Raw genomic sequence first — 21,558 nt, forward strand, 5'->3', positions numbered from 1 at the left:
CTTAACCAATCCCAATGAAATCAGCATATTTGGCTGGCATTTATGTTTATCGCCAGCTTAGGTTGTCTTTTCTGCAGCATACACATCTGGCAAAATGTTGGCAAAGCAACTTTTCATACAATTCTGATCAGAAGAGAATGTGGTGCCATTAGGATCTCCTAGTAGATAGTAGGCTGCAACTTCAAGCAATAGCCATGTATCAGCATAGCGGTAAGATATTTTTATACTGTATGGTTCACTAATGGGCCTTTTATTAATGAATTTTTTATAGATGTGCATCATTGTTAATATAATACCGTCTCCATCTGCTTACATGCACAATTATGTTAACTGAACTATTCCAAGAATAACAACTAAACAAATCTTCCTGTTATATATTGTTTCTTAATAACTCACATTTTTCAGTAAAGATAGGTTTAAACTGGAAGAAATGTAGAGCATACAGGAAGAGACACCACATCTCCCTGCACAGTCTCTTCTGCATCTGATAAGTATGTTACACGTTCTAAGGTAGAAGTACTTAGAAAATGAGACAGCCCTCTGCTGGTAAATGAGTCACCAAAAAGTTAGCATTGTCTGACAGTCAGAGGCTGATCAGAAGTGTAGGAGGTGGAATGAAAACTAAAGCTTTTATTATAAAGATACAGTATAAGGATTTGGTATCATTGGGCTATGTGTGGTCACATTTTAGAATCCGCATCTATGGGGTAATATTAGTATACTGTAAGCAGAGCCCTACTACGATTTATAACAGTACCACTACCAGGACTATCATCTGCAGCCGTGGGTCTTAAAGGGGTACTCCCGTGGAAAACTGGTGCCAAAAAGTTAAACAGATTTGTAAATTATTTCTATTAAAACATCTTAATCCTTCCAGTACTTTTTAGGGGCTACATACTACAGAAGAAATGCTTTTCTTTTTGGATTTCTCTGATGTCACGACCACAGTGCTCTCTGCTGACATCTCTGTCCATTTTAGGAGCTGTCCAGAGCAGGAAAAAAATCCCCATAGCAAACATATGCTGCTCTGGACAGTTCCTAAAATGGACAGCAGAGGTCAGCAGAGAGCACTGTGGTCGTGACATCAGAGAAATCTAAAAAGAAAACCATTTCCTCTGTAGTTTACAGCCCCTAAAAAGTACTGGAAGGATTAACATTTTTTAATAGAAGTAATTTACAAATCTATATCAAAAATATTTACCCAAAACCTCAAGGAAAGTGTATACGAAATTATAATGAATGGAATAGACCGTGCTTCAATTAACAGTAATATATATTAAATATCACATAAATTATATAGAAAAGATTAAGCTGATCCCAACACAGGGCCCTATGGGGGGGTCAAACAATAAAATAAAATTCACTAAAATAATTCCTGATGCCTCTACTGTGCGTTCATATAGCAGATAAAATATATCTTAACAATATATGATTCCTTGTAAAGATGTGAGTATAATAAATCACAAAAAACTGTACTTTATGGTAATTAGTATGAATGGCAGTTATTATGGAACAGTGTTGCAGTATTATCCTTCTGGTATAAAAATATCAGAATTGCGGTAATTCACCAAAAGCAGAGATGTTAAAAGTTCAGATGTTAAAAGTTCCAGCAGAGTTAGATGTGGTAAAAAGTCTGTGGACTAAAATGCCGGTATTAGTCTGCGCTGGCAGGTGCTGACTAGAGATATTGCCGGTGCTAGTGGCAGCTGGTCCGGACAGCACCGGACCCGTTATTTTAAGCTGCCCGTCTGTATACACAGGATTGTAAAAGCGCTTTAGGGGTAGAAATGATGCGCTCACCGGTATCTGATGTTTAGGCAGTCCACGTTAAAATCCGATCTGGGGCAAGGGCTGTTTGCCGGTTCTCTAATGTACTCCAGTAGTCAGCCTCGTGGAGTTGGCGTGTGACGTCACTGGGAGCTCTGCTGGAACAACGGCCTCACCGGAGTGGAGATGGAAATGGAATAGGAGCCGTAGATATTGACCGCAAAGATCCTCTGCAAGGTGTATTAGATAAAACTGCAACTGCCAGGTATAAAATCGCACATAAGGATGGCATCCACTTCCTAGACGCGTTTCAGGGCACTGAAATGTCGACCCTTTCTTCACATCTCTGCTTTTGGTGAATTACCGCTATTCTGATATTTTTATACCAGCAGGATAATATTGCAACACTGTTCCATAATAACTGCCATTCATACTAATTACCATAAAGTACAGTTTTTTGTGATTTATTATACTCACACCTTTACAAGGAATCATCTATTGTTAAGATATATTTTATCTGCTATATGAACGCACAGTAGAGGCATCAGGAATTATTTTAGTGAATTTTATTTTATTGTTCGATCCCCTCATAGGGCCCTGTGAGGGGATCATCTTAATCTTTTCTATATAATTTATGTGATATTTAATAAATATTACTGTTAATTGAAGCACGGTCTATTCCATTCATTATAATTTCTTATACACTTTCCTTGAGGTTTTGGGTAAATATTTTTGATATAGAAATTTCTCCTTTTGCACCTAGGGTACAGGTGCCTACCCAATCTAACCTCGGATTAGTGTATTAATTGTGAGCTGCACTTATTCTTTTTCTTTTATATTAATTTACAAATTTGTTTAACTTTCTGGCACCAGCTGATTTAAAAAAAAAAAAAAAAAAGTTTTCCACGGGAGTACCCCTTTAATGGTCATCTATAAATGAACAACATCAAGGTTTAGCTTTTGAAATGACCGCATGGCTTATACTGCTGCACTGACATTACCTCTCACTTTGTGTCTCATTTATATTTAGAATGACCACAAAGCGTGAATACAGCAGGTAAAATAGAAACATGAACAAGAAAGGAAGTCTTGTACTCCCGGTAGTAAATCAACAGTTGTGCATGTTAAAATACATGTGTGCACTTCACTGTTCATTTATTCTGCCACCTTCAGTATATGTCCAAATAATGGATACATATTAGCCAAATATTAAATATCACAAACAGCTAAAAAGTTGAACTATTTAACTTTTTAAATTTCCAAATTTAATATAAACATCAACTCAAATACATGTCCTTGTGTGCTACAAGGTTCCCCCTACCTTGCAAATAGTTATGGAACAGCTCTAGAGTACTTGGAAGGAGATTTATTCTTTTCAAACATATGGCTTTTATATGACAATTTTTTTTTTTACTTACTTTTCTTTACATGCGACCTATTTATCAAATAGTTGCACGACCTTGATAAATAAATCACATGTAAGCAAAACCCGGGAAACTCGCTTACAAAAGCATTTTTTAAAGCAGAAAAGTATTTCCTTATATTAATAGCTGAAGTTCTTTATCTACCCTTTACTACCAGTAGCGTTGCTAGAGAGTGAGGGGAGGGGGGCATTGGGTGACACCCTGACTGGCCTGCCTGGCACTAAATAGCTGCACTCCAACTATCCCGCAACAACCCATCCACCCTCCTCAAGAGTTAACTGTTGACCCATTCACAATAGCGACTAATGTACTGTATGGACCAGAAGTCATTTTTTGCATCTCAGTAATCGCTGTATACAAAGTGGGCCATTTATATGGATACACCTTAATAAAATGGGAATGGTTGGTGATATTAACTTCCTGTTTGTGGCACATTAGTATATGTGAGGGGGGAAACTTTTCAAGATGGGTGGTGACCATGGCAGCCATTTTGAATCCAACTTTTGTTTTTTCAATAGGAAGAGGGTCATGTGACACATCAAACTTATTGGGAATTTCACAAGAAAAACAATGATTTGTTTGGTTTTAACGTAACTTTATTCTTTCATGAGTTATTTACAAGTTTCTGACCACATATAAAACGTGTTCAATGTGCTGCCCATTGTGTTGAATTGTCAATGCAACCCTCTTCTCCCACTCTTCACACACTGATAGCAAGACCGCAGGAGAAATACTAGCACAGGCTTCCAGTATCCGTAGTTTCAGGTGCTGCACATCTTGTATCTTCACAGCATAGACAATTGCCTTCAGATGACCCCAAAGATAAAAGTCTAAGGGAGTCAGATCGGGAGACCTTGGGGGCCATTCAACTGGCCCACAATGACCAATCCACTTTCCAGGAAACTGTTCATCTAGGAATGCTCGGACCTGACACCCATAATGTGGTGGTCACCATCTTGCTAGAAAAACTCAGGGAACGTGCCAGCTTCAGTGCATAAAGAGGGAAACACATCATCATGTAGCAATTTCGCATATCCAGTGGCCTTGAGGTTTCCATTGATGAAGAATGGCCCCACTATCTTTGTACCCCATAAACCACACCATACCATGAATTTTTGTGTTCCAACCATCTTGGAGGGATCTATCCAATGTGGGTTAGTGTCAGACCAATAGCGGTGGTTTTGTTTGTTAACTTCACCATTCACATAAAAGTTTGCCTCATCACTAAACAAAATCTTCTGCGTAAACGGAGGGTCCTGTTCCAATTTTTGTTTTGCCCATTCTGCAGCACCTGAAACTACAGATACTGGAAGCCTGTGCTAGCATTTCTCCTGCGTTGTTGCTATCAGTGTGTGAAGAGTGGGAGAAGGGGGTTGCATTGACAATCCAACACATCGGGCTGCACATTGAATACATTTCATAAGTGGTCAGAAACTTGTAAATAACTCATGAAAGAATAAAGTTAGGTTAAAACCAAGCACATCATGGTTTTTCTTGTGAAATTCCCAATTAGTTTGATGTGTCACATGTCCCTCTTCTTATTGAAAAAACAAAAGTTGGATTCAAAATGGCTGACTTCAAAATGGCTGCCATGGTCACCACCCATCTTGAAAAATTTCCTTCCTCACATATACTAATGTGCCACAGACAGGAAGTTAATATCACCAACCATTCCCATTTTATTAAGGTGTATCCATATAAATGGCCCACCCTGTAGATCGGTCACACCGGCAAGTAGCAGAGACCAGAAGGGCATGAGATTGTGGAACTAAAACGGTCTCATAAGACAAGGGGCAGGGCAGCTGTTTAACTGTGAAATGTTACTGCTCGGGAGTAAAAAAAAAATAACGTTTCCCAGAGTGGTCCTATAATCTGCCTTTTAACAAGTTTTTATTGAAATCAGTTTTTTAACTGTATTTTTGTAAAAAACGGATATAAAAAAATGGACAATAACGGATGAGAACGGATGCTTTTTTTTAAACATCCACTTCAAATAGACTTTAATGTAAAATTTTAACGGACGTTTTTTCACCATTATTTTTGCTGGACCAAAAATGAGTGCATGCACCGTCTTTTGTGCCGGCAAAAATAACGGACATTAGTAAAAACGGACATACCTGATGCAAAAGGAAGGTCGAAAAGTCCCATTGACATGAATGGGATTTTTTGATGGACGTTTTAAGGACTTTTTGCCGGGAGTAATAATGGAGGTTTTTACAGGATGATACCTGTAGTGTGAAAGGGGCCTAATTCACAATCACAACCAGTATTCCTGCAGTGGCATCTGTCTCATCCCAGTTCTGCTGCATCCACAAAGTTTATTACTTTTGCTGGGTATGTGACAACCAGTCTAAGAACCAGAAATAAAGTGATCTGTGTTGTCACGTGACTTCTGTGAAGTACATAATTACATTATAATTAAAACTACATAATTAATGCCTATTCTATACCTCCCCTAAGAGACAAGGAGTTCAGTGACAGTATGTGTGTACACTGATCAGCTGCAGTTATACAACTGGTAACACTGACTGTGTCTCCTGTGTGCAGATTGTCTTGTGTGTCCTGTGTGATACAGCCTGGCACTGCTGACATGGGGAAAATAACACAGGTGTGATCCAGCTGCTGCTACATAACATACAATATAATACTGCCCCCAATGAACCGTACCATTATGCCTCTGTATGAAATTTGCCCCAATGGACTGTACCACTTTGCCCCCTTATGAACTATGCCCCTAATTAACTGTAGCAATGAGATGTGCCACCATGCCCCCTAATGAACTTTGCCACTATGCTCCCCAAAAATGAACTGTTGCTTTATATCCCCGTAAGGACCTTTGCCATTATGCCCCTCCTAATGAACTGTGCCACATCCCATTTGCCTGAATTTTGGTGCCTATCGTGAAGATAAGGGACATGTGTACCTGAATCCAATACATCGGGACACAAGCTTGAAATTCTTCTGGACAGGCAGAAGGACTAGAGGCTGCTAAAATAAGGGTCTGTGTAAATTATGTTAACCTGGTGAGGGAAACCTGTAGGGAAAGTGAGCAGTGGTGTGTTCAGACTTGGGAGGACTTGTAGTTGTGTCCTGTTTGGTGGCTGATGGTGAACCCGTCTCGGTGAGTATATAGTTGAAGGCTTTAAGATTGTTCTGTGTAGTAGTCTGGTTGGGACAGTGCTAGGAGCAGTGAACTGAGCCTGGTAGATAGTGAAAAAGGTAGTGATGTTAAGTCCCTGACATTGGGGCCCATAAGAACATAACTAAACTCTCTGACAGTGCCAAGATTAGATCTGAAGGTGGGTCATAATGAAACCTAGTGGTGCCAGTAGAAAGATATAGTCTAGAGAGAACTAGTGGAGATAACAGGTACCTGAAACAGATTCCCTACTGATTTCTATATACCTACATGTAATAGTGTAATAGTTCACACTAGGAGGCCCTATTAATATTTTGGGCCTTATCTGAGAGCTGTAACCAATAAAACAATGTGGTACCTGTATTTGAAGAAGTGTTAACAAAATTATATCTGTTTGGATCAGTTTGATCTACAGTTGTTTAAAAACCATAAGCCCCACATTACAAACCTAACAGCTGTAGGCCTGCAGGCCTTACAGATTTTATACCCAGCATTTACAAGGTAATAGAGTTATATCTATATTAGTGTGTCATATGCAAATTGGGTTTAAAAATATCTAAAAGGTTTTTTTTCTTTTCATCTTACGTACAAGGCCAAAGCCCTTAACTTTGGTGGCAGCAAGCAAACCACTATTTTCTTTTCTACTCACTGTTGGTCAAGTCAAAAACTGTAGCGGAACATTCTTTGACACTACCTAACACTAGACTGCACTAGAGAAACCCTTTAAACTGCCATATGGACCTTTTTTGTAACATCTTTACTTCTTATTAAAACTCATATATTTTATATATAATCCACAAGTCAGCTTATGTTTCAAAAGCATTTTTGATGTTAGGTTAATACTAGAATTATTTATAGTCCATATTTTAGCATCTAGGGGAACATTATGAGGGAATTTACTATGCAAATCGTGTCTCTAGGAAACTGGCTATGTGGTGATCAGTACATATTCATCACACATTATTTGTCACAATTGAGTCACTTTCTGTGGGTGGACATGTGAATAGTGTAAATGTGAATATTTCATTGTAATTTTGATCAAGATCTTGTACCTTAAAGAGTGCTGCATCTTCTTCTCTATTGTAATCCTGTTTCCCTGCATGTTTCCAAGGAATACGAAAAATGGTCCGCTCATCATTCTCCCATATTAAACCAGGGTACTTTCCGCTGTCAATCTGGTCGATCAGCCACTGTCTTAGTTTGCCATTGCCACAGCTGATAGGTGTCATTACACTTTCTACTTCTTGGTTCATACCAAATATAGCCGCCTTTTTCTTGCACTAAGATAAATAATGAAATTAAAAACAGTTATAAAGTGCATATAACAAAATGGACTTTCAATTGATCGTGATTTTTATTATATAATGATAATTTTTGCCACTGTGTTCTTAGGAAGCCATTTTGGTCAATAACTATTTACTGCTGTGCAAAATGGCCATTCACTGCACTTATTTAGCAGTAAATGGGCAATTTATAACAATCCACTTAAATAGCACCCACCAAGGCTAATGATTAATATGATCTCCATCAGGAATATAATTAGGGATGAGCGAATCGAATCTGATGAATCCAAATTCATTACGAATTTCAGGAAAAATTTGATTCGTAACAAATGCGAACATCACTGCGATTCGGTCGCGCAACTCGCTTCATTAAACTCCATTTAGTGCAGTCCAGGCTCCAGGGGCCGGATTTCTAAAATGGCTGATCCACATGTGAGGACATAGGGCAAGGAATCCTGGGAAGGTGGGAACAAGGGTCGGCAAGATACATGCAGAATGCAGCCTAGCAGCAGCCAGCCACCACTGTGATGTCCCGGCCCTATATAATCGGTAGCCATCTTGCAGCCACTCACATCAGCATTCTATTGCAGAGAGAGAGAGGGACAGAGAGCAGTGTGTTGCACAGAAAATCTTTTTTTTACAGCAGCTATTCACCTCAAGCCAAAATCCAGCCTAGAAGCACAGATAGGGAAGGGAGTGAGATTGAGAGAGAAAGTGCAATTGTGGGTGTATTACAGCAGCGATTCACCTCAAGCCCAAATCCAGCCTAGAAGCACTGATAGGGAAGGGAGTGAGATATAAAGAGAAAGTGCAATTTTGGGTGTAGTACACAGCGACTGTGTGCTGCAGCACTGACGTGTACAACAACTGAAAAGCTAATAGTAGCCAGCCAGATAGGGTGAGCAGAGCAGTAAAAGCGCATTGTCTTCTATTAAGTGTAACCTGTGTGTACATTTAAGTGGTGTACCATTTTATTCCTGTTAAAGCCTCAACTGCCTAGTTACTGTGAATGGCCAGTCAAATATTGTTTTAAGTGTAGTGGAGCGTATTGTACTACCCTCATATATGCACTAAGTATGTCAGGCTGAGAATTGTCAGGACGTGCACAGAGGGGTAGCAGAGGCCGAAATTCATCAGACACAGGCAGAGGTCGCAGCAGACTAGGGGCAAGTGGCAGCAGGCATCGCAGCGAGAGGCCTGAGCTTCTGGTATCAGCTAGGGGTGGTATCAGCTAGGGTACTGTCTTAGTTTGCCATTGCCACAGCTGATAGGTGTCATTACACTCTCTACTTCTTGGTTCATACCAAATATGGCCGCATTTTTCTTGCACTAAGATAAATGATTAAATTAAAAACCATTATAAAGCGCATATAACAAAATGGAGGTTCAATTGATCGTGATTTTTATTATATCTTCATTATTGTTTGCCACTGTGTTCTTAGGAAGCCATGTTACTCTGAAAGGCCAGCCAAAAGTACACACTTGCTGCTGTTCTAGACAAATACTATTTTAAGCCTAGTGGAGCGTATTGTACTCCCCTCATATACGCACTAAGTATGTCAGGCAGAGAAGTGCCAGAGGAGTGGCAGAGGCCTAAATTCATCAGGCACAGGCAGAGGTCGCCTTAGACTAGGGGCGAGTGGCAGCAGGAGTCGCAGCAAGAGGCCTGAGCTCCTGATATCAGCTAGCGGTCGTGTCTCGACCAGCAACCCATCTGCTGTCATTGACTGGTTAACTCGGTCATCCACTTCATCACAAGTAACATCTGGCGCCCCTTGTCAACAGTCGGTGGGTTCCTCAGACACAACCATCAGTGGCATGGCCCGGGAGCAGTCCCTGTCCTCCAATTTCCTCTATTCTATGCTGTTCCCTCCCCCATAGAAGCATCCTATGCTGTGGGTATAGCTCCAGTTTTTAGTCAGGATGATCTACTAGAGGACAGTCAGCAGCTACTGCCCAGCCAAGAAGTGAAGGAGACATCCCCCGCTTCCTTCGCTAGACGGGCAAGTAGTGATGAGGAGAGTGGCACGGTAGGCAGTGGTGGGACCATTCAGGTTGTTGAGGTATCTGAGAAGGACATCAGTGACATGCTGACACAACTCGATGATGATGAAGCCGATCGCACTTGGGAGCCGGGTGCAGAAGGGGCTTCATCATCATCAGGAAAAGAGGGTGGCAGGTGGCCAGTGAGGCAGCAGTTGAGCCAGCAAGGTGGTAGCATGGTTGGGAGTCAGCAAGGTGGCAGCAGTGGGAAGTCTGAAGCCAAACGTGCGCGGGGTAGACCACCTGCTTCATGGCAGCCTACCTTCCCGGGAGGTAGTGGAACAGGGGTCCCTGGAGTCGGTAGCAGTAGCAGTCAGTCAGTGCGGACTGTTGGGGGGGAAATCAGCTACTCTGCAGTGTGGCAGTTTTTCATTAAGTATCCGGAGGATATTAACATGGCCACATGCAATTTAAAAAAAATTCTTTAATCTTTTCAATTGTGAGGCCCTTTGGTCTGGTCAGTCTGCCGCCACCTCCAGGCTGTATCATTCTGTCACCATATGGTCTCCTCTTGCTGCTGCCATCTCCAGGCTTGCTCATTCTGCAACATTTTGGTCTCCTTATGCTGGTGCCACCTACAGGCTGTGTCATTATGCCACCATGTTGTCTCCTCATGCTGCTGGGACATTACCAAAAATTTTTTATGGTAATCTATTTAAAATCTTCAATTTAAATTTGAAAATATATCTTTAATCTTTTCCATTGTGAGACCCTATGGTCTCGTCGGGCTTCCACCACTTCTAGGCTCTGTCATTGTGCCGCCATGTGACTCTTTGTTATGTGTTTTGTGATCATACAGTATTAGTTCAAAGTAAACGCTTCGAGCATTTATGACATTAAACTTGTGAATCTAATCAAAATCTTAAATAAAAAAAAATCACTGTAAACTTATGGCGGACATTTTCACCTATTACCCTTTGTGAAAATGAAAAATTTGGGGTAACATCAGCATTTATGTAAAAAAAAAAAGTTTTCATTTTCACATCCAACTTCAACGCAAAGTTGTCAAACACCTGTGGGGTGTTAAGGCTCACTGTACCCCTTGTTATGTTCCTTGAGGGGTGTAGTTTCCCAAATAGTGTGCCATGTGGGGTGTTTTTTGCTGTTCTGGCACCATAGGGGCTTCCTAAATGAGACATGCCCCCCAAAAATCATTTCAGCAAAATTTGCTTTCCAAAAGCCCAATGTCGCTCCCTCCCTTTTGAGCCATCTAGTGCACCCGCAGATCACTTTACATCCACATATGAGGTATTTCCTTACTCAAGAGAAATTGAGTTACATATTTTGGGGGGCTTTTTCTCCTTTTACCCCTTGTAAAAAAAAAAACATTATGGGTCTACAAGAACATGTTAGTGTAAAAAATGAATATTTTGAATTTTCACCTCCACTTTGCTGCCATTCCTGTGAAACACCTAAAGGGTTAACAAACTTTCTGAATGTCATTTGGAATACGTTGAGGGGTGCAGTTTTCATAACGGGGTCCATTATGGGGTATTTCTAACATAAAGACCCTCAAATTCACTTCAAAACTGAACTGGTCCCAGAAAAATTCAGATTTTGAAAATTACTTGAAAAATTGGAAAATTGCTGCTATGCTTTGAAGCCTTCTGATGTCTTCAAAAAGTAAAAACATGTCAACTTTATGATGCCAACACAAAGTAGACATATTGCATATGTGAATCAATACATAATTTATTTGGTATGTCTATTTTACTTACAAGCAGAGAGCTTCAAAGTAATAAAAATGCAAGATTTTCAAACTTTTCATGAAATTTTGGAATTTTTCACCAAGAAATGATGCAAGTATCGACAAAAAATTACCACTAACATAAAGTAGAATATGTCATGAAAAAACAATCCCTGAATCAAATTCATAAGTACAAGCATCCCAGAGTTATTATTAATGCTTAAGGTGTTCAGAATTGCAAAAAAGGCTCTGATCCTTAGGGTCAAAATGGGCTCGGTCCCCAAGTGGTTAAACCGAGAAAAATTTAAGGGGTATTCCAGGAATTTTTTTTTATTTGATTATGCTGCAGGGGCTGTAAAGTTACTGTAGTTCATAATATAGTGTCTGTACCTGTGTGTGACGGTTTTCTCACAATTCTGATGTGTTTTTCACCCCAATATTTATTTTTAACAGCATACAAAATGACTGTTGTCTCAGATTTTTCCCAGGTTGCAATGCGGTGCAGCCTGTCTGCTTCAATGGGTGGAGAAATCGCTTGGTGGGAGAGAGATCAATCTGCAACAAATACAACAGCTGTAGGCACCCTGATTGAAAACCACAGGTCTTTTGAATGGATGCAGCTCATTTATGTTTCAATGGGTTGGGTGGCTGATGTGTAGGGAAAAAAAGAGAATTCAAACAGGAAATACCAGTTCACAAAAAGCTAGCCACAGCATTATGGTAATCTCACAACATAGCCATTTAGTCCCAAGATAAGCGCAGATCCTTCCTAAGCATGTCCATTACTGTCTGCCAGGTACGTACTAAAATCACCTTATGGTGGATAACCCCTTTAACTACTTGGATATGTCCAGCAGCCGGATTGCTGATAGACAGGATGGATAGCAATGTGTAGTCAAACACAATTTTCAAATATATATTTCTCTTTTTAGTCGTTCTGATTGTTTTCTGTCAGAGAATTGTATGTAAGCATCAGTACCCTGTGCGGTTCTATTTAATAGAAGTAACAGTAGAGAACCATAGGACCTTTTGGTAAATAAATTTTGGCTTACAAAAAGTCTGTGTGTTTCATTTATAATATGGTCTGTTGCCCTAGATAGCCCTAGAATCTAGATTATCCAGAAAACTGGATAAAATGGAAATACCGGTATGTCACAAATTTCTTTAGGAATAATAAAGTTTCTAGTTTTTTTCATTTTCTAAGCCTATGTTATTTCCCATTTGTTTAAAATATTCGACTAAAAAAGTGTAATAAATAACCTAAAATAAACTTACAGAGAAAGTTTAAACATGGTGCATATTATCGCTGGTATCTTTAAACCACCTTAGTGGTCCCATCAGTCAATATTTCACTTTCATTTCAATACTATTTTTAACACTGCTTATTATGGAAGCATTACTTTAAAAAGTTTACGTTAAATACTATTGATATAGCGTGCAACAATGAAGTGTGCATCCACTCACACTTTACTCCCTGGCTCGGTGCTCAATCCGTCTCATTGCAGGTTACATGTTCCAATATAAATCTATGGACCTGAACCACTGGGGAGTGGAAAGCGCTGCTGAATGCTTCCCCCAGCTATATCTAGAGATTGGTCAAAACATTTGACATATTTGCATGACATATCTGCGTCAAAAGTTTTTTTTTTTTTTTTTTTAAATAGCAATAATGCTGTAAGATCAAAACACTTTCTCTAGAAGATTTTTTTTTCTTATACACATATTACTGTTTGGAAAACTCTTAAGAGTAAGTAGAGAACCTGCTGTTAAAGGGGTTATCTACCATAAGGTGATTTTAGTACATACCTGGCAGACAGTAATGGACATGCTTAGGAAGGATCTGCGCTTGTCTTGGGGCTAAATGGCTATGTTGTGAGATTACCATAACACTGTGGCTAGCTGTTTGTGAACTTGTATTTCCTGTTTGACTTTTCTTTTTTTTTTTTTACTACAAATCCCACAATTCCATCTTCCTTCCTCCCACACATCAGTCACCCACCCATTGAAACATAAATGAGCTGCATCCATTCAAAAGACCTGTGGTTTTCAATCAGGGTGCCTACAGCTGTTGCATTAGTTGCAGATTGATCCCTCTCCCACCAAGCGATTGCTCCACCCATTGTAGCAGACAGGCTCCCTGTCATCAGCTGACTAGTGAGTCAGGTCTCGGCCCCTAGACATCTTATCCCCTATCCAAAGGGGACACCCGGGATTGCCGCTGCGGCACCCCGCTGTCATTACTGCACAGAGCGCGTTCGCTCTACACGTAATGACGGGCAGTACAGGGGATGGAGCAGCACAACATCATGGCTCCGCCCCTTGTGACATAACTGCCCCCTTAATACAAGTCTATGGCAGGGGTGTGACGACCGCCACGCCCCCTCCCATAGACTCGTATTGAGGGGGGCGGGCCGTGACATGACCAGAGGCGGAGCCGTGACCTAACGATGCTCTGGCCCCTGTACTGCCCGTCATTACATGCAGAGCAAACTCGCTCTGTGCAGTAATGACAGCGGGGTGCCGCAGCGGCAATCCCGGGGGTCCCCAGCAGCGGGACCGCGGCAATCTGACATCTTATCCCCTATCCTTTGGATAGGGGATAAGATGTCTAGGGGCAGAGTACCCCTTTAAGCCACCATGTAAGTGTAAAACTACTGTATGAGTTGTCAGGGAATTTAATGCAGATGCAAGAAAGTACTGCTATGCTATGGCTAGCTGTAGAGCAGGCATGAATAATTATGTCAAGTTTACCTCTCATTTAAAAAAAAATCATCACAATGTACCGAAATGCTGTCAAATTATATTGTAACCCCAGGGCAGTGTTTGCCAGAAGACTCCCATGGGTCTGTGCCTAGGGCGGCAATGCTGAGGAGGAAGTACTTCAGTAAGTAAAAAAAAAAATTATAAATAATTACCAAAAAATTTAAAAATACATTTCTCCCATTGGATGAATGCACATACACAGAACAATTGCAATTTTACCTGCAGATTTGCAGCCAAAGCATGCTTATTATATTATGATTGATAGGTTTGGAGCATAGGGGAGATCCACAGTAAATCTGCAACAAAATCTTAATGTAACATCTTTTGCTGCATATTTGGACAGATCTGCATGAAAAAATGATGACGTTTGTGGTATCACCCTAATGGAGTATATTTAGTGTGAGTGCCTATGGCTACACAAGCTCTGTAAATACAGCCCTACCCAACCCCATCTGTTACCTTCTACCCCCCCGTTTTCAGTATTTTCCACCTGTTCCAGCGCTACTGACAATATGTATTTATATAATGGAATAGAGATCTGCCAATGATAAACTGAAATGTTTAAAACAATTGAAACTATTGTGACCAAAGAGTCAAACACTGTGTGGCACCTACTGTAAGTAACTATGGAAAGTCTTTGCAAATAAGCAACTAGCAAATAATTGATTGCTACAATGGAGCTGGACCTGTAGACTTCTAGAGCCATCATTGCAGATCAGGGGAGGGGCCAGGAAAGCACTCAGTGCAGGGAGCTATGTGCAGTGAAGAAGAGTCCGCCTTTTTGACACTTGCAGCTGCAGCCACCAGGACACAATTTTTTTTTTATCTCAGTCATGAAAGATACCATTCCACTCTTCTCTTCTACATCCATTTGGTAGCTGACAGATTGCCTTTAAAGGTAGGACCACAAACAACAGTTATCCCCTATCCATAGGATCTGACTGCTAGGAGCATACCAATCACAGGAATGGAGGCTGAAGTCCCCTTTTTCAAGCAGTAGTTGAATGTGAATGCTGCCACACCATTTAAAGGCTATGGGATTCTCGAAGAAAAGCCGAGCAGCAGTCCCATAAAGTAGAATGAACCAGCATGCTCCTCCTTTACTCCATTTATTCAGTGGATTCAGGACCCCATTCTAATGGTTATTATTATTATTATTATTATTTTCATCTGACTGATTTATGGTAAATCAAAAGTATATACCATAAAGGGTTGACAGCTAGAAGCTTCACCTCTGGATCCCTCACCAAGTGAGAATTCTTTTATTCCCACTTTCAATTTTATTCCCAGGGCACGTTCAGACGGTGGAATTTCTGTGCAGAATTCCACAGAAGCTGACGAAATTTACTGGCCATAGACTTTAATGGGATTTCGCTTTCCTATTCACACAGCAGAATTTCCCTGGCGGCAATTCCAGGAAATTTTGCGTTCTGTCAAATTTAAAGACCAGTCTTTAATTTAGCTGAATTCCGCTGCAGAATCCCATTAAAGTCAATCAGACTCTTAAATTCAGCAGAATTCTGTGTTTTGAGAACACAGAATTCTGCTAATATTCTGCCGCAATTTGTGGAATTCCGCAATTCTTTTCAGCAAGCTTTGCGGAACGGAAATTGTACAGAATTGCAGAAATTTCACATAGCCTGATAGAGGAAGAGACAAAGTATGCTGAACATGCAAGTGTTTTTTTTTTATTGTAGTTTTTAGATGTTTTAGTAAACACTGAAGGTTTCAGTTCTAATAAACCATAAGCCACACATATACCCTAGGACTATGCCATACATCTCATATTGTAATACCTTTTAGAAGGAGCAATAGATGATCGACCATCATCTAATGGATACTCTCTATAGATATCAGTTGACAATACCTTTCCAATACCTCACTAGGTAACAGCACCTGGAGCTGAAAATATAACCAGGAGTGAGAAGGGGAAGAATATATAGGTGTCTGGTCTGGGGTCTGAATTCATTTAAGGGTCTGTAAGTCATCTAAAATAATTTAGGTGTCTGATCTGTAGTCTCAATTCATTTTGGAGTGTGGTCTGCGGTCTTAGTTAATTTAGGGATTTAAAGTGTAATTTAATTTCGTGGCTTGGTGTAGCATGTGACTTAATTTAGAAAAGTCAGTTCTGCTATCTGAAACAATTATGGGGTCTGGTCTGGATTTAAAATGAACTTTGGGGTCTGGTTTGAGATCCTTTAAGTCCTGTAATTTTTCCATGGATCAGAATCCAGCACATCCTACAGATGCTCATTTAAAGGAGTACTCTAGTGCAGAGTATTCCTCCTCCGTCCTGCCCGGGCTGCAAAATAAATGAAAATGAACCATCACTCACCTCCCTGGGTTCCCGCGGAGCGCCACTACAGCTGATCGGTCCTCCGGTCCATCTCCTTCATACTTCTGGGTGTAACGAAGCGTCACATGGCGCTCAGCCTATTGCCGGCCGCCGCGATATTCAGCCTCGGCCGGCGATAGGCAGAGCACCATGTGACGCTTCGTTACACCCGGAAGTATGAAGGAGATGCACCAGAGGACCGATCAGCTGTAGTGACGCTCCGCGGGAACCCAGGAAGGTGAGTGATGGTTCATTTTCATTTATTTTGCAGGAATGCTCTGCACTAGAGTACTCCTTTAAAGGAAATCTGTCACCAGTGTCACATGCGCTAACCTGCCGGTACTGACAGATAGTACAGGTGACACTGATGACAAGGGTACTCTACTTGTCCCGTTCCATGGCGGGGATCTTCGGTAATCTCCGTTATCTCCACCCCGGACACCCGGCTTGGGGCACAGGCGAAGCTTACTGAAGTCACCGCTGCTGTTCTCTCACAGCGGGACCCAGCAGGGAGCAGTAGCGGTGACATCACTGAGCTCCGCCCATGCCCCAGCTGCTTTCTGCTGGGTTTCGCAGCAGCGGTGACATCAGTAAGCTCTGCCCGTGCCCCAAGCAGGGTGCCCGGAGTGGAGCTAACGGAGGAGATTACCGGAGATCCCTGCCACGGAACGGGGCAAGGTAAGTACCATTGTCATCAGTGTCACCTGCGCTACCTGTCGGTAACGACAGGTTAGTGCAGGTGACACTGGTGACAGATTTTCTTTAAAATCTGTGAAATTTGGATTCTAAGTCACCACCTTGAACTCTTTGTTATTTTCATGAGACCATTCAAAAGCCATTTTTATGCAGTGTGGTATGGAACATCACTCAGAACATCGCTCAGAGTGTCACGTGACCCTTTTCAGTTCACCAGTTGTCACCTTTTGGACCTTTGTTGCCAGGTACTAACCACTACATGCCACAAACTAAACCACAAGACTTGCTGTTTTGGAAATGCTCCAACTTCATTGTGTATCCCTCACAATTTGCATTTCCATATGCTTGCTCACTGTCCCTGCTTTCAACTCACTTACTGTCTAATTTATTCGACCCCTTGACAAATGTCACTAGATAAGCCATGCTATTTGCTTGAGGTGACCGTGTTTTAATGTCATGGCAAATATAGATGGATAGATAGATAGATAAATAGATAGATAGTCAAATATTCCATTGGGTTCTGCCTGGTAGTTGGAGGATCTGAAAGGCCTCCTTCTGCCCTAAGCATACGGGAAATAAAGAAATATTGCTTTACAAGTGTTTCAAATTATGCTACCACTTTGTCATTGTGTGATGACAGCACTAATCCTTACCTGCTGAACCTAGACTTGTTACAAGAAGGATATTATCCATAAAATGTGTGCATCTTAGAAGGATAAAGAATGACTTACTCAATCTCCATATTACAACTGAACACTTCTTAAACCATGTACTTGGCACAACAAGAAAAAACCATATGGCCAACAGCAAAAAATATAATATGTTAAATATAATCGTGAACAGATGTTATGCACAACAAGAATACTGTATGTATACCAAGGTTGATGGAAAGCAACGTTACACTTGTCTCTAGAGATTCAGACGACTTTTGTTTTTCAGTATAGACAAGCTTCACACATCACTGCTGCTGCAATGGGATTAATGGTGCATAATCTATACTACTACTACTACTATACTACTATCTACACTACAATATCTGGCAAAGTACAAAAAATTTTTAAAAGAAAGATAAATAGGTACTTATGTTCCTTCTGTAGTCTCTATACGTCAGATAGAGCAAAAATTTTATTTCTAAAAATTATATGAAACAAATGACTAATTTTCCATCTACACCTAAAAGCTAATGTGCTCCTCTGTCTAGAACCAAAAATCTCCCTGGGTAAAATGCAAACAAAAATAAAATCTATCCCTCACATCACCCCTCCTTATGCTAATGGTGTATGCAAATGGCGCCACTTTTGAAACTAAGCTGTATAAAGGTATTCATCTCCACCACACATAGAGGACATGTCACTAGTTGTCTTACTTGTTGGGATTTGGTTTGTAGGCAGCTAAATATGTCCTGAAGATTTAATAAGGTTTTCAGAAGGAAGCCATGTGTCATTTCTTGGTTTTCAACTTCAAGAAAACTTCAAGAAACCAGTAATCAGTAATTAAGACTTAGGGCAGACAGTTTTTATTTTGGCCCCAATTGACCATATCAGTACACTACCTAGTTTCCTTTTTATTTTATTTTTTTACATGGGCCCTGCATTAGATGAGGAAGGCTTACCCAGCCCAATAGAACCACTTTATGGGTAGTAGTAGATAACAGAGTGATTTGTATCACATGTAAATATGAGTTTTTAGGTTGCACCTGCAATAAATTTCTATCTGAAAAATATTTAAAGATGTTTTCATCTTTTTTCCTCAAGAAACTAAAAAATTTACCAAGAAACTACTTGTTCAAAAATAAAATGAATCATTTGCATTTTTTTAAATAAATGTCCAATCCATAATTTTTCAGTGCATGTTATATTGTTCTGATAGGATCATGCCTTATAACAAGTGATATAAATAAAACATTTACAATTAATTTTAATTGATTTGAAAAATATGGAATATCTTAGTGTTGGAGCGCCATATACCACAACAGGTCTTCATCACAGTTGGTTTTGGTTTAGGCACTTTACATTAATGCAGCCCCAAGGTCAAACTGTGTCCCCAAGCTAGGTTGCGTCAAAATTATGTGATTCCATGATGGATAACCTAAGGACATAATTAAAGTCAATGGGGTCTATCAAGTGCTCTTGTTGAAAGGTATGCAAGGGATCAGTGACACAGATGAGAACCTAGATTAACAGGGCTACTATGGCTTAATGAGACCAAGTAACCAGTATTTTATATATATATATATATATATATATATATATATCAATATATATATATATATATATATATATATATATATATATATATATATGTGTGTGTGTGTGTGTGTGTGTGTGTGTGTGTATGTATAGATATCAGTTTTGCAAGTGCATGTGTCTCTCCAGCTGTTGGCAGATGTATATACTATTGTGCACTATAGCATGAAGGATGTCATAGCATAACTAGAACTTGGTAACAGAGTCTACACCATATAACGGACACTTAAGTCTACGGTAAAGTCCAAATCACTCATCCAAATCAGTCATGTTTTTGGCTAGTTTTACGGTTAATACTGGGGCATTTTAGTTTAGATCTGAAGTTGGGGATTTGAGATCTAAGCTTTAGTCTGTAAAAAGCTTACGGCATGTGACATCCTGCATCAAGACAACCACAATGTATGGAACTTGTCAATGACAAACACAATAAGTTGCAACGTTTCAAATGAATGAATTAAAAAAGAAAATTCTTAAAGAAAATGTACAACATGCCCTGCATATTTACTGCTACCTACCTAAAATTTGTAAGTTTATTGTTGTGTTGGAAAACATTACTGAAAATACTATTATTTGTTTAAGTTGGCATGCTTTCTACAACTAAGCTGCATTTTAAATCTATGAATAGAAAGAAAAAGACGAAAAACCTATTCCTGAAATATATAAAAAAAAAAAAGTTGTAAACATTTTATCTATGAGAGGATTGTGAGAAATGCAGCCAAACGTTTTTGTTTATATATATATATACACAGACATCATTGCATTACTATTACAATATACATAAAAGTACAAGATGAGAAGAAGAGAGGTAAAGTAGGGAGAAGCTGTAGAGTAGAGAAGTAGTAATGTTAAAAAAAAAAGAGAATGGAAGCATTCTTACCTCTCCTCCAAGTGAATCGAGTGTAAGAGCTCTTGCTTCAGAAAACTAAGATATTACTACTACTATGTAAAAAAGGGAACTTCCTTTATGTGGGGAATAAATTAGAGGGTGTGAACTGTAGGAGGGAACCTGTCTTAGCAAATGTATATGTACGACGCTATAGTACTGTCTAGAGCCCTCCAGTGCATCTATAGTATAAAGACAAGTAACATACACATAGGTGGGAAACCCCAGGCTCCCTGAAATATATTACTGTAAAATGTTTTCTCAATCATCAAAACATATTTAAAGTGACAACGTCTTTTACAACACCCACCATAATATATAAGAAAAATTTCAGAGAGAAAAAGTCATGTGAAGGTTTCCCGTAATCGATAGCCAGTGTAAGTAGTCTCTACTATATGAGTTTAGAAGCATTCTTACAGTAAATGAATTCATGCCGTTTATTCCTGAAATGGTAAACCTAGTATTGCTATGAACACAACCAGTTAAAAATGTAACATGTAAAACAATGTAAAACACAATTTTGTATTAAAAGCGTATAGAGAGAAATATAACACTGGGAAGAACGCAACCATGCAGGCAAGACCTTCATAAAGTAAGTCCATAGTTCTATATCATGTCTAGATATCTATAGAAAACAAAACAAAAATACAATTGTAAATACTAAAGTGTACCTGTCTCTAGGAAAAACTTTTGACATGTCCTAGCGAAAAAAGTTTTGATCGTGGGGGGTCTGAATGTTAAGACCTCCGCCAATCAGGAGAACGAACACGGAAGAAGACTGCGCTGCCGCATGCTCATTTCCCTGCCTCCAATCACCTCCCCCCCGCACCCCCGCGCCTGTGTCGCGTTATCAAGACAGTCTCATAGACTTGAGGGCTTTTTTTTAAAGTAAAAATAATTAGTTTTGGGCTACAAAAAATTAATTGTAATAGGCATTTTTTTAAAAATTGTTTAACTATTTGGTTTCAGCAGCTTTTATGTATATTGATAATCTCTTAAGGAGGACAACAGGGGCTATAGACAAGTTTAATGAATTTTACTGTGAACAGGGCTGTGCAGCTTGTTAGGTACAGTAATACATATAAGCTGCATATGTCAAACAGTTAAATGTAGAGGAAAGAGAAAAGACGGCGGCGCTCCTTGTGGAGTAAAATCACTACAATGTAGGGGGAGGGGAGGGGGAAGAATCACCGCTCACCCGACATAGTTGTGTAGCCCATACACAACAATGGTGATCGCGTAGAAAATAATACGGATCTGCAGCCTTCCTGATATGAGACAATGGTAAACAG

At 39.9% G+C, this 21,558-nt stretch overlaps 1 protein-coding gene across 1 annotated transcript in view; it reads right to left on the reverse strand.

Annotated features, from left to right (window-relative positions):
- The window catches only part of IRF4 (interferon regulatory factor 4), a 32,550-nt gene extending 12,268 nt beyond the window's left edge, over positions 1–20,282 (reverse strand). The window contains exons 1-2 of the mRNA XM_056518473.1: positions 20,261–20,282; positions 7,383–7,610 (exon numbers count right to left, since the gene is read on the reverse strand). Coding sequence (XP_056374448.1) covers positions 7,383–7,583 — 201 coding nt within the window. The 5' untranslated portion in view covers positions 7,584–7,610; positions 20,261–20,282. The remainder of the gene's footprint in view (positions 1–7,382; positions 7,611–20,260) is intronic.
- Between the last annotated feature and the right edge of the window lie 1,276 nt (positions 20,283–21,558).

This window comes from Hyla sarda, chromosome 5 (genome assembly GCF_029499605.1).
Source record: "Hyla sarda isolate aHylSar1 chromosome 5, aHylSar1.hap1, whole genome shotgun sequence".
In the NCBI taxonomy this organism is placed as follows: domain Eukaryota; kingdom Metazoa; phylum Chordata; class Amphibia; order Anura; family Hylidae; genus Hyla; species Hyla sarda.